This window comes from Astyanax mexicanus, chromosome 7 (assembly GCF_023375975.1).
Source record: "Astyanax mexicanus isolate ESR-SI-001 chromosome 7, AstMex3_surface, whole genome shotgun sequence".
NCBI classification, from domain to species: Eukaryota; Metazoa; Chordata; class Actinopteri; order Characiformes; family Acestrorhamphidae; genus Astyanax; species Astyanax mexicanus.
In genome coordinates, this window is record NC_064414.1 from 8,060,851 (window position 1) to 8,078,776 (window position 17,926).

The 17,926-nt window shown below is 36.7% G+C and overlaps 1 protein-coding gene across 1 annotated transcript; it reads left to right on the top strand.

The window, feature by feature from the left end:
- Window positions 1-832: 832 nt before the first annotated feature.
- vti1b (vesicle transport through interaction with t-SNAREs 1B) lies at window positions 833-12,396 on the top strand. The gene is made up of 6 exons (XM_007247520.3): window positions 833-1,099; window positions 3,036-3,094; window positions 7,032-7,223; window positions 8,762-8,935; window positions 10,319-10,380; window positions 11,597-12,396. Exons 1-6 carry the CDS (start codon window positions 1,003-1,005, stop codon window positions 11,688-11,690), a joined length of 678 nt encoding a protein of 225 aa, XP_007247582.1. The 5' UTR covers window positions 833-1,002; the 3' UTR covers window positions 11,691-12,396.
- The last annotated feature ends 5,530 nt before the right edge of the window (window positions 12,397-17,926 follow it).

The following is a 17,926-nucleotide window of genomic DNA, read 5'->3' on the forward strand; positions in this document are numbered from 1 at the left end:
TAATTTAATAAATTAAATTAATTATTTATCAAATCAATGAAACAAGTTGCCGAATCTGAAAAATATTAATTTGATTGTTTTTTTTAAACAGTACGTTTAAAATATGTTTATAATATGTTCATAATTATACATTTCTTTGAAACATTGAACCTAAGCCTATGTTGAATTTGCCCACTTCCTATTTCAGCCGCTAGAGAGAGCACGGGAGTAAGTCCTCAGGGAATGAATTTTACTTTTAGTACTTCAGTACTACATTTTACAATAAACTACTTGCAATACTTAGGTACAAAAAATGTTTTTTATTACTTCCACTTGTGCTCTACTCAAGTCACTTTTTTTTTATAGAGCACTTTCTCAAGCCTGGGTCTCTAGAACTCAGGTCTGGATAATGCTACACTACAACTGATTGACCTTTTGGTAAGCCGATGCTGGAGGCTTGAAAGGCTTATAACTTGAATTTAAACGTTTTAAAAATCATATGATATGGTTATGTGTTAAGAAAATGTATGAGAAAAGTACATGTTACAGTATAAAATTTGAAAAACACCGTTATTCTCCGATTTAGCTCCATTTGAACCAATTCATTTTAGACTCTTTGATTGAACTACATAGACCACAATGCGCTGCTTTGTTAAGGACGCTGAGAGTCGCCGCAGAAAATGTCGTTACAAATTTCAGTGCAAACTTTAGATTATTATTATTACTTTGTTTAGAAATGTAATATAATATCTGCAGTGTTTTACAGCTCGTCCCCACAGGCCGATCAGTCCGCACTGCGGAGTTTTATTATGCAGGCATGTTCTCAGGGCTCCTATAGTCACGCGGTGGGATGAGGAAGCGGAGTTGATTCGCTGTGTTTATTATTGTGAAGCAGAGAGAGCTGGGAGTTACCGGTGGTGTAAACTGATTTATATAGCGTTATATATGGTTTAGAGCGGCTGATTATCTTTATTTAAGTGTAAAATATTAAGGCCTCTCGGCTGCAGTGAAGAAAGGGGCAAAATGTCGTCGGAGGAGTTTGAGAAACTTCATGAAATGTATAAATCTTTATACGATGAAGTGAAACTGATTCCTGAACGAGTGCTGCGGAGCCACGGCGGTATTTATACTATTTACACCAGCTATTCCATTTATTAATCACCAAAATTATATATTTAGCTAACTAACTTACACAGTTCACAGGTCAGTAAGCAACACCCAGCTTTAACTATATATTCACTGAAATACAACAATCAGAACCTGTAGATAGATAGGTTTCAAGCCTGTTTTTGCCATCCTCTGCCTGCAATTGCATATCTCGGGGCTTTCTACTTATACTGACTATGAACTAGAGGCAGTTTGATAAAGTATTATGACTGAAAAGCCTTTAATGTTTTGTTAGAAAATAATTAAATATATTGAAATAAATCTCCAATGGTGAATGACCCTTGAGAGTTGTTGTGTGGAAACATTTTGCCTGGGGTCTAGCAGGGGTCATCTTTCAGCCTGTACAATTTAACTATAATATCCCAAACAAATCCACGTACAGTAGGCCATTGCTTTTCCTAGTGTTTTTTTGGAATTGATTTAATGAATAATTTGAGTGTTTATAGTGTAACTTGTATTCATTCAGGAAAACGTTCTTGCAATGTATTTTTCAACCCGAATATTTATTAGAAAGGGTTTAAAGTTCAATTGGCATCATAATTGCAAAGCTTTAAAATTGTATCCTATATTGAACCTACGCTGGGCCAGTCCATCACCTTTATATTCAGTTTTATTAGCAAGTCAGAATTGTCTTGGAGGTGTCCTGCGGAGGATACTGTCCTGCGTCCCAGTTTCCGAAGGACTGTCACTCCTTACAGCTAGCAGCACCTTATATAGCCCAAAACCAATGACACTCCCACCACAATGCTCATCTTTAGAAGACGCTACCTTCTAATAACCACTGGAAACCATTGACAACCACTGGAAACCAATGGAAATCTTAGCTTTTTTGTTTGACTTTGGCGTGGACTGTCCTGAGTGTAGGCTGTACTGTTAAATGCCTGGATATCACTGGCAAGCATACTGCAGCTCAATTTTAGGGCTTTGGCTATCTTCATGTAGCCTAGTCCAGTGTTTCTCAACCTTTTTTATATCACGACACCCTTTAAATATATGCGAGATGTCAAGGCACCCCAGTTTAAGGGGGGGGGGGGGGGTGCTGGCGCAGTACTTCAGGTGAGAACTGGGGTGATGTGCTGGCGCAGTACTTCAGGTGAGAACGAGGGGTGTTGCTGGCGGAATTTGACATAAAATAGCGCGTGCATCGCGTGGGGGACAAAAACTTTACAGTGTTTCCCAATTTAGGGGCTGCATCCTTCAGAGGCTGTATTCGAAGACAGATTGCGTCACAGCTGCGCAGTAATCCACCGCCTCTGTGGGTCGCATCCTTCATAGTATGCTGCCTGTGAATTGGGACACACCCCGACACGAGCTGACTCTGGAAAGGAAATATGCACGTGAGGCGCAATATTTTGACGGCACCCCCGATGAAGCCAGACGGCACCCCAGGGTGCCGCGGCACCCTGGTTGAGAAACACTGGCCTAGTCCATCTTTATGTTCTTTTTTTCAGATCCTCAGAGAGTTCTTTCCCGTAAAGTGCCATGTTAAATATCCAGTGGCCACTTTGAGAATGTGTGAGAGCAAAACCACCAAAAATTCACACCTGAGACCTTGTTACACTAACAATTCCATTTTGACTTAAGAGTGTACTCACTTTGGTCGCCAGTGGTTTAGACATTAATAGCTGTGTGTTGAGTTATTTTCAGAGCACAGCAAATGTACACAGATATACAAGCTGTACACTAACTACTTTACATTGTATCAGTGTTTATCTTTAGGTATAACTTAAGCTATAATAAAACTTTGCAAAAATGTGAGGGTTGTACTCACGTTTGAAAGATACTTTAAATGATCTATGTTCTAATATACAATAATGACTATGTATGAAATATATTATGTGCAGTTACTGTAATACAAATTATGTTTGTGTTTCTTTTCTGTTCTTTAGAAGAGAAGAAGAAGTTAGTGAGAGTGTTTGATGAACGTCTTGGGGAGGCAGAGGAAGTGGTGAGTAACTAATTTTACAGCATTTGCAGCTGTTTTTGACTTTTGACATAATGTGAATCTGGCAGTTGTCATTTATGTTATGTCAGAATTACCAATGACTTAATGACTCCTATATGATGATATAGACTACATAATATGTCTGTAAATCTAAATTTTTGGTAAAACCTGCCCAGTGTTTCACAAATAGTATTAATGCGCCCCGTCTGTACCTGTTTGCTGCTTTAACACTGTATTCAACCCAAGTATCAAAGTTTATTTAGTATAAATATAAGAATTTCATACATGCAGTAGAAACAAAAAAAAATGTTTGTGATTTTTTTAATCAGTAACTTACCAAGACCCTGATTTTGTATAAAATAGTAGTGTAACAAAAAGGAAAGAAATGCAACAACAACAGTTTACCACAAAACTAAAGTGTAGCATATAAAGTGCAAAAAAATGAATAAATAACAGTAAATACAGTAAATAGCAAAAAAAAATACAAAATAGACTGCTTTGAAGAACATTACTATTATCACGCTATTGAATTTTTTCTTGTGTCAGAATTTTTGCTGAAATGAATGCTTATGATACGATAAGGCACACCCATATTTACACATGTGCGCTTTATGCTGTCTTGTCTCATACTGTTTGTTCTAATTTGTGTCATGGTCCTGGAGAAACATCATTTCTTGACACTCTGTACTTGTACTGAGATGGAATGACAATAAAAGCCACTGAACTTGATATGCAACTTGTAGTGCAGGAGTATCACACCATCAAAGGTTTCAAAAGTAATTATATTCATTACTTTGTAGGTAGAAATGTAGAGACTAGGGTTTAAAATACATCTGTAGAAGTTAAAGTATCAACTCAAGCTTTTTCCTCTTGAAGTAAATGTGTTAAATACTGTTTTTCAAAACTTAGCCACAGAGTCCTATAGTGCACTACCCCTCTTCCCAAAACACATATTTCTTAAAGCCATAATGACTGTAATGTTTTATTAAAATGTAAATTAGGGATGCACTAGGCTGTTCCCTGTTTCAGCTGCATATATGCTCTTTGAAAATGTATGTAAAATTTTAGTAGAATGTAAATATGTTAAAGAAGTTTATTTGGACTGGAGTTTGTCTGGAGTTCTCTTGAGTCTCTGCACGGATCATCTTCATATTAGACCACATATGTCAGCTATGTTCTTGCTGGAGTGTGGGGGGGGGGGGGGGGGGGGGTCTGACGTGTGCAGGTGTGATGGATCACAGTATAAACCAATAGGGTGTCGGAATGGTATATGTTTATACTTCTCTACATCCAATCACAATCAGATTCACTCAATCTGGATGGAGAGATTTATCTGGATAGGGGTTTTATTGAACGATGAGACACCATAATGAAAACAAGCTGAAATGAAATAGAAGTAACAAGGCTGTTTGTAAATGTAAGGAGTAGAAAGATCAGATAATTGTGTAAAATATAAGGCGTAGAAAAAAAAATGAAAAAATATATATTTACTGCTGTAAAGTAAAGATAACCAAAATTCCTACTTAAGTAAAGTATGTATATTATTTACAACTCCGCCGATGTGGCTGCAGGCTTTTGCTCAAGTGGTTATTCCACTGAAAATGTAACTCCGATCACCAGGGGGCACTAAAGGCACAAGAACGCCTGCTGTATTTAAGGCATTCAGTGTGAGCATATTCTCATGGTCCAATGAAAAACAAGTATCTCCATTTTTGTCAGTTTTTAGTTTACTACATGATTGGAACACACAAAGTGTCTTTTACTCTGTTTTAAAGTTTCTTGATAAATGGACCATAAGAAATACTACAAATGCTCTAAAATTAATTCTTTTTTACATTGACTTGCATTGAAAGTTAGGAAGGTTTTACCATTTTCTTGCAAAGTTGCTGTTTTGGAGATTTATGTTTTTCATTGGACAGTGATGATATGGATATGGCTCATCTTAGTCTTTAATTATAATCACACTATGTAATGTTTTTAATGCTTTATCAGTATTAAAGTTGTTGGAAAGATAAAAAAAATATGGTTAAAACCTGTTGTAGGATCAAAAAAATATACAAGAGAGGAGTCAGTACTTTCCATAAAAGAAACTGGACTGGAACTGGAACTCCCAAATTCTAGTTGTCACATAAAAGGAAAGACAAACCTTCAGTCACGCCACCATTGTGGACACTGTAAACACTAAACTAAGCTTTGTTAATGGGTACACAGCTATGTTCTCACAATACTTAACAGAGATGTCTATTAATTCAATTTGCAATTCATGAAAAGTAAATTCAAACTATTTTTAAAATCTAATTTCCATAACGATCAGTGCTGGCAGCCAAAACAAAGTTAAAGGTGCTCATAAGAGATTTTTTCGCACACATCAGCATAGAGGCACTCGTATACATTCATTCCAATTGATAAGCATTATACGATGTGGACAGATCACCATTAGATATGTGGTCTACATGTGAATGACCCTCAGCCATGAAAGGTTGCATATAGATAATTAAACACTATGAGGTAGTGAAGGTTTATAATGGCATAATATGGGTGTGGACAATGCATCCATATATTTGTGCATTGATCCAATGCAGTATTATACTAGACAGTCTGGCCAAAAAAAAGTCCCCACCTGGATTTAACTAAGTAAATGATGTGGGGTTGATGCTGCAGTTGGTCTGCAGGTCTAGATTCAGCAACAGTATGTGCTGAAAGAATGAGGTCAGCTGACTACCTGAATATACTGAATATAGACCAGGTTATTCCATCAATGGATTTTTTTTTTCTTCCCTGATGGCACGATCATATTCCAAGATGACAATGTCAGGATTCAGGGTGCTGGAATTATGAAAGAGTGGTTCAGAGAGCATGAGTCCAGACCTTAACCTCATTGAGAATCTTTGGGATGCGCTGGAAAAGGCTTTGTTCAGCGGTCAGACTCTTCCATCATCAATGCTGAAAGGTCTTTTGAAAAATTAATGCAATGCAGGATTGAATTAATAATAATATTTTTTTGGGCCAGGCAGTGTATATTAGGGGTTTTAATACCGTACTCGTATAAGTACGTTTATATAACACTATAAACTGTTTTTAACACTGGTGGTGGGTGATATGGCCCTAAAATAATATCAGAGTATTTCATGGTATTTTTGTGATACGATACACTTGGCGATATGACAAAACACTGAATTAAAAAAAAAAAAAATCAGGAATACACTACTTTAACAAAATGAAAATAACATTTTATTATTGCAGACGATATGATATGGCACACCCCTAACTGAGATATTAAGAAATACAAGAATTTAATCAGATTTGTAACAAAAGTCAATGATCCAGAATGTAATGATACTATAATGATCTCCATATATCCAGGATTAAAGTAAAATCAATGATACTGGACAGATATAATCTGTCTCTAGTAGATTATTATAATGGGAAATGAGAACCGTGTAAATTTTTCTTTTACTAAAACAGCAAAAAGAAAAGTAGTACCCTAATATGATAATTAGTGCTGGGTGATATGGCACCATATTTCAGGGTATAATATCGTTCACGATATTAACAAATGTCGGCGATATTATTGCATCATGCATTCTCCTGCAGGTTACCATAATAACGCTTATACTAATAAGAGCACTGAGGTTTTTCTTTCACATTAGTTGATGTAACTGTTTAATTAAAACACAGGAAATTATTGCTATGTTTTTGAAACCACTGTTCTGGGAGCAGCGCCAGCTTTTATCTGAAAAAATTAACGACCTGTCTGGTTTTGAAATAGTTGTATCAAGCAGTTTTGTTCACATTGTGGTGATCAATAAAAGCTTTTTGCAGTTGAGGGTGGGGTTCAGGCAGATATTCTGATAATATGTTACTGTAGAAGAACAGCATGTATGAAGTGTTTTTTCAAAATGTTTTGATGAATGAATGTTATGTTCTTTACCCACATTAGCTTCAGGGCATGGAACAGGAACTGTTTGGTGCTCCAGCCTCCTTCAGGAACCCCATGTCTACTAAAATCAGGATGTACCGCAGAGACCTGTCTAAACTGCAGAGAGACATGCGCTCGGACACTGGCCAGGGCTTCTCCGGCCGCCCAGGAGAGGGCAGACTCGGTATCTATGGGCAGCAGAACGACCACAGCGTGAGTATACATTACTCTCAGTCTCAGAATCTCTGTCAACTTTCATCATACAGTGACTTGCAAAAGTAAAAAAGCCCTTGACCCTTTTTACATTTTGTCACCTTACAACCACATACTTAAATGTATTTTATTAAGATTTTAAGTAATAGACCAACACAAAGTAGCTCATAATTGTGAAGAGTAATGAAAATGATGCATGATTTTTAAAAATGTAATAAAAATAATATAATAATCTGAAAAGTGTGATGTGCAAAGGTATTAAATAAAATCAAATTTATTTGTTTAGTGCATTTTACAACTGATGTCACAAAGCAGCTTTACAGAAACATGATCACAGGACAAAATCTGGCAAAACATTAAAAATAGAATATACAGAATACAAAAAAAAATACAAAAAAACCCCATTGAGCGCGGAGGCAAGGAAAAACTCCCTTTGAGCTGGAGGAGGAAGATACCTTGGGAGAACCAAGACTCACAAGTATTCAGCCCTTTTTACTCTGAATCCCCTAAATAAAATCCAGTGCGATCAGTTGCCTTCAGAAGTCACTTAATTAGTAAATAGAGTCACATACACAGCTGTGTGCAAGTTAATCTCAGTATAAATTTTTACACCTGTTCTGTGAAGGCCTCAGTGGTTTGTTAGAGAACCCTAGTAAACAAACAGCATCATGAAAAAGATGAAAAAGACTAAGGAACTCACCATACAGTTCAGAGATAAAGTTGTGGAGAAGTTTAAAGCAGGGTTAAGTTATAAAAACATATACTAAGCATTCACAAATGGAAAAAAGTATTTCACAACCGCAAACCTACCAAGACATGGCTTTCCACCTGAATTGACAGATGGAGCACTGGTCAGAGAAGCAGCCAAAAGGCCCATGGTCACTCTGGAGGAGCTGCAGAAATCCGCAGCTCAGGCTGAGGGAAAATCTGGTCTTTATTTAATAGTGGCCAGAAATCCATTGTTGAAAGAATGATGTAAGCAGTGTCATTTGCTGTTTGCCATGTAGCGAACACAGGAAATGTGGAAGAAGATGCTGTGGTCAGATGAGACCAAAGCTAAACTTTTTGGCCTATATACAAATTGCTATGCTGTGTGGTGGAAAGGTAACACCACTCCACTTGAGAGACTGGTGCCCTAGAGCAACATCTAGTAGCAGAAAGGATTTGAATTCCTAATTACAGTACAGGTGGTGACATGCCTCAGGTCTGATTTGTTAATCAAAGTCTCAGACCTTCCCAAAAACAGAAGCTCAAAAATGTGTCCAAACTTTAGGTACAAATGTTATCTATGTATTTTAAGTTCCTGCTTTAAGGATGTCATCCTGGATGGTGTAATCCTTTGATTGGGGTGTACACAGTCCTGCAGGTTAAACTTTGTGTAGGCTTCACTTTGACTCTCAATAAACGTGTAATAAAGCTTATCTGTGACCACAGTGGAAATGACTGATCTGAATGTGTTTATTTAATAAAGGGCCTGTTGTCTTCATCATGGCTTCCTCCCTCACTGTTGTGTTTCATATGCATGTGTGTGTGTTCAGACCCAGCAGCAGGCCCAGAGGGCTTTGCTAATCCAGGGCACAGAATCGCTGAATAATGCCTCGCAGAGCATCGAGCGCAGCCAGCGTCTTGCAGCTGAAACAGACCAGATCGGCACAGATATCATCGAGGAGCTGGGGGAGCAGAGAGAACAGCTGGACCGAACCAGGGACAGGGTGAGACACTCACTTACAGTTGCAAGAAAAAGTATGTGAATCCTTTGGGATTACTTGGATTTCTGCATAAGTTGGTCATAAAATGTGTTCTGATCCTCATCTAAGTCACAGCAAAAGAAAAACACAGTCTGCTTAAACTAATACCACACAAAAATTATATGTTTGCATGGTTTTATTGAACACAACATGTTAACATTCACCGTGCAGTGTGGAAAAAGTATGTCAACCATTGGATTTAATAACTGGTTGACTCTCCGTTGGCAGCAAAAACCACTACCAAATGTTTCCTGTAGTTGAAGTTCAGACCTGCACAACACAACGGTCAGTTGTGTTAGTTTCAGTTCAGCAATAATCTTGGGATATCTGGTGTGAATCGCTCTTTTAAGGTCATGATGCCACAGCATCTGAATTGGGTTGAGGTCAGGACTCTCCAGAAGATGTATTTTCTTTTGTTCAAGGCATTTGGTTGTTAATTTACTTCAATGTTTTGGGTCGTTGTCCTGTTGCATCATCCATCCTCTGTTGAGGTTCAGTTGGCGGACAGATGGTTTTAAGCTTCATACAAGTCAACAATTCTTGAACGTAGGTCTTCTGAAAGCTCTTTTGTGTTTTGTGCGAGACATAATTCAAATAAAGCAGTGCTTCTTAACAACAGCAAACTCAAAACTGTTGTTTTTATAGGGCAGGGCACCTTTAACCAACACATCCAATCTCATCACATTCTGGCTCTAATTAGCTCTTAGAACAGTCCTTTGCCAGGGATTCACATACTTTTTCCACCCTCACTGTGAATGTTAACATGCTGTGTTCAATAAAACCATGCAAACATTTTTTTTTTTGTGTTGTATTAGTTTAAGCAGACTGTGTTTGTCTGTTGGTGTGGAGAAGAGCAGAACACATTTAATGACCAATTTATGCAGAAATCCAAGTATAATCCCAAAGGGTTCTCATACTTTTTCTTGCTACTGTAGCAGCAGTTACTGTATTACTATTACAGATCACAACAGAAAAAGAATTGTATTCTTACTAATTATAGTAGTAATATTATTATTACTATTATTTGTATTATTATAGTTAAAATAATAAATAACAATGGAAAGATAAAGAGTATACTCTAATATTGTTTATCACCATGTAATTGTTTCAAGGGCAGTTGTGTTTTAAAATAATTTGTATGTTTAATCAGTATTTACAAATGATTGGGTTTGAGTGGAGGTTAAGGTGAGGTGACAGGTAGGTGTAAATAGCAGAGGGCAGGAGAGAAGAGTTAATCTGTGTTAATTTGCGTTGGGCTTGTTCTGGGACAGGACAAGAGTCATTAATCCCCTCCTGCGCTCTCTCTGTCTCTCTCTCTCTCTCTCTCTCTCACTCATCTTCTCGTAGTTGGTGAACACAGGAGAGAACCTGAGCCGCAGTAGGAAGATCCTCAGAGCCATGTCTCGACGGTGAGCTGTATAGGACACTTCTCATCAATTATCTCATTCCCTTCATCTTAGTAGATCATCCACTGTGTATCAAAGCAGTCTGTATCATTCTCTACCAGATATCGATAAGTGATCAGCCTCCTCAGAATACCTTAGCATGTCTGTTTCAAAATCTGGCCTTTTAATTGGCTGTCTAAATTCTGCTTTGTTTTGTGTCATTATTCACTGAACAGCTTCTTCTTTCTGTTAAAAAAACAGCATTTAAAAAAAACGAATATGTCAAACACGGGGTGTGACGATGTATGTAGAGGTATCAAATATTTGATCATTATGATGGGAAACTAATAATATAATATAATATAATATAATATAATAATACTTACACTTACCCTCCATACTCTAGTCACATTGGCTTTAACCACAAAAACCTTGTATAAGCCTTGCTTTTACCCGCCCAGCAACAGAATGAGCGATACAGAGGCAGGTGAGTTTTAGAGCAGAGAGCTCTCTGCTCTAAAAGTGAGTAAGACACTGTGTACACACACACACACACCTACTTAAATACCTACCTGTCTGTCTGTGTCCGTCCTTCTGACTTTTTTCCTGACACATCGTTCTGTGGTAATAAATACATCAACAAGTCTATATTATAATATAAAAATGTTGTTTAAGATTGATGTCTAAACAATGCAATACAGAAAAGTATAAGTATAGTTATAGAGAACACACAGAGCTGCAGCCATGTTCGATAGAGATTCAGTCATAGGTTGCCATGTCTGTATAGAACCCTCATAGAAAAGTATTGACATTCATTACTCTGTAGGTAGAAGTAAAGATACTAGGGTTTAAAATACTTCTGTAGAAGTTGAAATTTCAACTCAAACGTTTTACCAGTGTAATGGTAAACACAGTATAAACCAATAAGGTATCGAAATGGAATATTTTATACTTTTCTACATTTAATCACAATCAGATTCAATCTATCTGGATGGAAAGGATTATCTGCATAGGTTTTCATTTATTTATGTATTTATTTTTAAATTAGAGTGACCAGGCTATTTTTAAAGTGCAAGTTAAAGAATAGAAAGTTGAGATATTTGTGGAAAAAATGTAGTTAAAAGTTAAGTAAAGTTAAATATTTCCATTTAAGTGAGGTAACGAAGATCGGTACTTTGTTAATTACATACGGGTATTCTCATAGATGTGTATCTGACTTCCTCTTTCTCTCTTTTGACAGATTGATGACCAATAAGCTTCTACTGGGTGTCATCATTATCATGGAGCTGGCCATACTGGGAGCTGTGGTCTACCTCAAATTCTTCAAACGCTAATCATCAGCACTGGACAGAGATGAACTGAAAAAAAAACTCTGATTTTATCTGTCTCTCTATCTTTCTCTCATTTCTGACATATTTATCCATCTATCTTTCTTCGAAGATGCAGGATGATAAGCAGTAAAATGGATCATCCGGCCTGTACAGTACAGAACTTTGAGCTGTCCTTGTAAGGCCGGGGCTCGTGCTCTGTGCACAGGCCATGAAAAGCCTCATGATGTTGGATCACATGGAACTGTGAAGGACTGTCTAGCTATTTTAAGCTTTTCCTGCCTCCAATGGTACGAACATGGGATTGGTGGGAGGGTGGGCGTTCGTTTGTCCTTTTGTACCTGCACTGACCATTATAGACACTGGATAGATTTAAGCAGGCTGGATTTATAGGTGTCCAGTTGTCCAATCAGGCCAGAGTATTTGCATCATTGTGAAAAAAAGATGTTTTAGCTGTGCCAATGCATGAGTATTTGCGCGCTCTTTTGATTTTGGAGCTGTTACACATGACAGATGAACGTACAGACGGGTGAAAAAGAAGGAATTGGTCTCTTAACTTACCTTTTGTACCTGATTTATTTAACAGCTTAGCTAATATGACAATACAACTGACCTTTGATTAAGAAATTATTTTTAAACCTGACATATTTAACACATTCTGTATTTTGCCTCTGCATTGTGGCAATTTAATATTAAATGGGTCATAAGTTTATTTTATCTCTTGTATTTTTTCTAATTAGGTATACTTTTTTTATATATAAATTTATTTCAGATTTTTCCTCATTTTCTCCCAATAATGGCTATCCAATTGTCCCACCCCTTTGTGCGTCCCCATCACCAGTGGCAACTGCGACCCTAGTTGGATGCGGACAAGCACACGCCTCCTCCGACACGTGTGAAGTCAGTCACCCCTTTTTTTTTTTTAGCTGCTGCGGATGAATCATTGACTGAGCAGCTAGCGCGCTCGGAGGAAAGCGCAGCGGCTAGGTTCCGATACATCAGCTCACAGACGCCTCGTGCCGCCCGGCGCCACCTTTAAGCGTGATGGGGAGAGAGCGCCATCTACCCACCTGGGGTAGCCAATTGTGCTTCCTCTGGGCACCGGCAGCTGATGGCAGAGCAGCATGAGCTGGGGTTCGAATCTGCGACCTCCTGCTCATAGTGGCAATGCATTAGACCGTTGGACCACTGGCCATCCATTAGGTATACTTTTAACGTTGCCATTGGTACAGTGGTCTAAAACGCTGCCACTATGATCAGAAGATCGTTCAAGGTCATGCAGCTTGCCATCAGCTGCTGGAGCCCCGAGAGAGCAGATCACAATTGGCCTTGATCTCTCTGAAAGGTTAGATGGCACTCTTTCCATTATCAATCCTAAGGGTGATGTGGATCAGCACAAGGCGTCTGTGAGCTGACGTATCAGTTTCCCTCAGCTCCTCAGTTGAAAAGAGCTGATACAAAAGTCATCCACCACCTGACTACAGTACGGAGGTTATTTATAGATTAATAAAATATGTTCATAACTGTACAATAGCAAATCATTTTTTTATGCTTGCTTTTGTTTTTTATTGTTTCTAGTAACAGAGTTAGCTCGCTAGCCAACATGCCAAGTGCTTATTTTCAGTTTTGTATACGTAGAGATGAACATGCAGTCATGCCACATTCTTTTGTCTGAGGAAAAGTATTGGAACATTTGATTGTCATGTGGGTTTTGTTGCCCAGGTGTTTCCTGATACACTGATTATTCAGACAACAAACAGCGCTGAATGTTTACGCTCAGTTTTTTTTTTTTTTTAGTTATGTCTGTGCAGACTGTGCATTTATAGCTAAATTAGTAATCAACATTTAAAACCAGAGTGTCGCCTTTGAATGAAAGAACCAATTGTTAAGCTGAGAGAAGATGGAAATTGGGCCATTTCACAAATACTGGCTACAGCCAGTACAAATGTTTGGAATGTCCTGAAGAAGAAAGTCATCACTGGTGTACTAAGCAACAGATTTTGTTATGAAACAGGTAGACCAAGGAAGACCACAGCAGTTAATGACAAACATTGTGAATGCTGTAAAAAAAAGACCCTAAAACAACTGTTAACACATCAGCAACAACCTCAAGAGGACAGGAGTGAAGGTAACACAATCTACTGGTCACAGAAGAATTCATGAACAAAAGTACAGGGCTTTACCAGAAGATAAAAACCAGTAATTACAGCACAAACCAAGCCTCAGTAATTCTGGGACGTTTTTCGGAAGGATGAAACTGGAAGGATTAACCCTTACCAATGTGATGGAAAGACTCATGATTCCTGACATACCAGTTCATCTGTGAAACACAATGATAGCCTGAGATTGCATGGCTTCTTTTAAGACATACATTTTTATTGATGATGTCACACACGGTGGCAGCAGTATAATAAACTTAGAAGTCTACAGAAACATTTTGCATGACAATTTAACAAAAGATGCAACCAAACTGATTAAGAAATCCTTTATCATACAGTAAGATAGTTACCCAAAACGCATTTGTTATTACAACAAATGAGTTCATTAGTGGCAAGTGGTGGAAGGTTATATATTGGCCTAGTCAATATCCAGATTTACACACTATGCAGCATGGGTTTTACCTCCTGAAGAGGAGAATGAAGGGAGTAGCCTCCTAAAACAAAAAATGCCTGGAAAAGCTTGATGCAGTTATTGCAAAGTAGCGAAGGATTTGCAACTAAATATTAAGTCTTATTATTTAATCTGAACAGTTCAACTGTTCCAATAATTTGCCTTACAAGAACAATGAACTGCAGATGTTTAGTTTAGATGTTAATTGTTGAATGGGTGGAGCTGTTCTTGCAGACCAGGGATTTTAAACTGGTCTCACTTTTCTCATGGTCGTTAAGTCGCGACCATTTGTATAGAATATAAACCAAACAAATTTATTTTTTTAAAATAGTCTTCAAAAAGAACATGTAAAAAAAATATGCACGCAAAGTGTATTTAAAAGCCCATTCCTTAATAAACTGAGGAGGAACGAGATAACTACATGTATAAAAGTTACTACAATAAAATGAAGAATCAGAAATGCATAAAATAATTAAGGCCACAAAATGAGATATTTCATTCTCTGTGTAATCTCTGCATTTAGAATACTTTAATTTTTCCCCCCAATATAACAGATGCGTACAAAATCATATGAGCTTTCATTATTTTTATATTAATTATTCATTTTTTTTTTTTTTAATGTGTGTATATTTTTTTAGAAGCTGTCCGCCACCCGTCAACTGAGAATCACTGCTGTAGACTGATTAAGAGGATCTATAGAAATATGCCGAGTTCAGTATTACAGCTTGTCTTGTGTGATATACCACTGCATTATATACATCATACATAAAACGGCAGTTTTAAGAAAGGCATCTGCTATATGGTGGCATTCCTGTGTGTGTGTGTGTGTGTGTGTGTGTTTGTTCAGACAGTGAGTCATGTAAGGTCACCAAAAAGGAGCCAAACAACACAAGCACATGTAACTATGTTATGCAACTGCTGCAGTTTGTGGGTGGAGTGTATTTGTGGGTGTGTGGAGGGTGTGTGTGTGTGTGTGTGTGTGTGTGTGTGTGTGTGTGTGTGTGTGTGTGTTTTGACAGATCAGAAAGCTCTGGCATGCTTGAGAAAGGGGTGTGCGGAACACCTGTTGTTGTGGAATTAGCGTCATCTATATCAGTTCACCCTGACCTATAGTGACCCACTGACCTGCCCATGTCTGCCCTGAGTAGATGAGGCCTGATGTGAGGAAGCACAAAGTCTGCATATGATGCACTGCTATAATGTTAATGATAATTATAATAATAATAATAATATTTGTTATTATCATTATTATTAGTAGTAGTATTAGTAGTAGTAGTAGTATTAAAATTGTTTAAAAAGGATCAGATATTAAAACACGTTAATAAATAATTAAATAAATATAAAAATGCTAATTTAAATAAAAATTACTATGCAAAGACTTGAAAGCCCAGGCTGGAACATACTAGTGCATTTCAAAAAATGAGAGTATCTTTGAAAAGTTACCTAATTTTGATCATTCAGTTCAATTCAATTTGTATTCTATAGATGTATTACACAGAGTGATCTATTTCAAGTGTTTATTTCTTTTATAATTAATTATTAGGGATTACAGCCAATGAAAACCCATGTCTCAGTAAATTAGAATATTGTATAAGACCAATTGGTACTTTTGGCAGTGTGCCAATTCCTGCTAGAAAATGAAATCTGATCTGATGACATGACTCCAAACCATCACAGAAACTTCACACTAAACCTCAAGCAGTTTGAACTGTGTGTCTCTCCACTCTTCCTCCAGACTCTGCTCCCTTGATTTACAAATGAAATGTAAAATTTACTGATGATCAGTGATGGTTTGGAGAGACATGTCATCTGCTGGTGTTGATCCACTGTGTTTTATTATCAAGTCTAAAGTCAGTGTAGTTTTGTTTTCCCACAAAATCTTACAGCACTTCATGCTTCCCTCTGCCGACAACTTTTATAGAGATGTAGATTTCCTTTTCTAGCAGGACTTGGCCCACTGCCCACACTGCCAAAAGTACCAATATAAGTCTTATATAATATTCTAATTTTCTAAGATACTGATTTATGGGTTTTCATTGGTAACAGGTAGCCAGTGAATCAGTATAATCTACTGAAAGTAACAGATTGGATACGTCAGATTGAATGTTTTATTTTTTTCAATCTAGTTGATACAGTAAATAAAAAGTAATTCTCTATTAAATGTACACACAACTGTTTGTGTGCTGTATTAAAGTGCTGTGGTGTAAGGTGCTACATTTCAGTATTTATCAGCAGACGACTGATTGTAAAAAGTTATCTTCTTATGATTTATGATTAGATCTAATGTATTTATGGTACCCCATAAAAATAATGCTGAGTACTGCACTATATTATCTGCATTTTATTAACTGTACTGTGTTTATAACCTATTAATGAATTATATGTCCAAATTGACACAATATAATCTGATATTGATACATTGAACAGTATAAAAGCCACTGCCTGTGGTGTATGTAATCACACACTGATACAGAGCTGGATGATATGGCAAAAAAATTAATATCAAATTAATTAAACTAAATTTTCACGATACATACTATTTATTGCATTGCTTCAAAATACAAACAAAATGCATTGGTTAATGCAGTCATTCTTTCAGGTATAATACAGTGATTTTTTTTTTCAAATTTCTGCTGCACATCATCTGATTAACCAGGATTTGTATACTCTATAGTAATATGTACAATTTAGACAGTATTCTTTAAGCACTGCTGATATACAGCAGGCAATAAAAAAAAATGCATACATTTTTTTATTGTCACGTCACAGAGTGCAGGTGTACATGTGAGTAAAAAACTTGGGTGCAGATTCCCACAGTTGTGCAGAGAACAGTATTTACAACACGTAGAATAGTGAAATAAAATAGAATATACAGATAACTTTACAATATACACAATACCCACAATAACAGTACACATAATAACTTACACTATAGACATACTAACAAATGGTATTGCAGTATTACACTTTTCTCTATAAGACAAATCTGGGTTTTAGTACGTGAAAAATACTGAAAATCTAAACTGGCCCACAATTCCATATATAACCCCACTGCATCAACACTAATTTCTAAATTTAATGATAAATGGACCGATAGCGTTACATGTGTGTCGCATAGGCCAGACGTCACACCGAGATGCAAGAAGAAACTGGTCTTGGATAAGTAACTTTAATCTGATTACTGGACTGGAAATAATAACATGTTAAATTACTTGTTACTGAAAAAAATGGTCAGATTAGAGTAACACGTTACTAAGTAACGTGTTACTGACATCACTGGATAGACATTGAGATCCCTCATTCATTTTTTCACATTCTAATTTTCTATTATCACAGTGTGTCAACATGTCAAATCAAAAGTAAATTCAAGTTCACTTAAATAAAATATATAGAATAAATAAAAATAATGATAAAGCAAATATGATAAATATAAATATATATAAATATATATATTTATTAATATAAATATATTATATAGCTAAAAATATTAAATTAAACACATACACTAAATTTACATAATATCCAAAAGAGTAGAACAGTGTGCAGTATAGAAATGAGCAGTTGTGTTTTCCCTGTTTGTTTGTTTTCTAATAATGAAAAGTTAATTTACATTTTCTATTAACTTTGGTTCC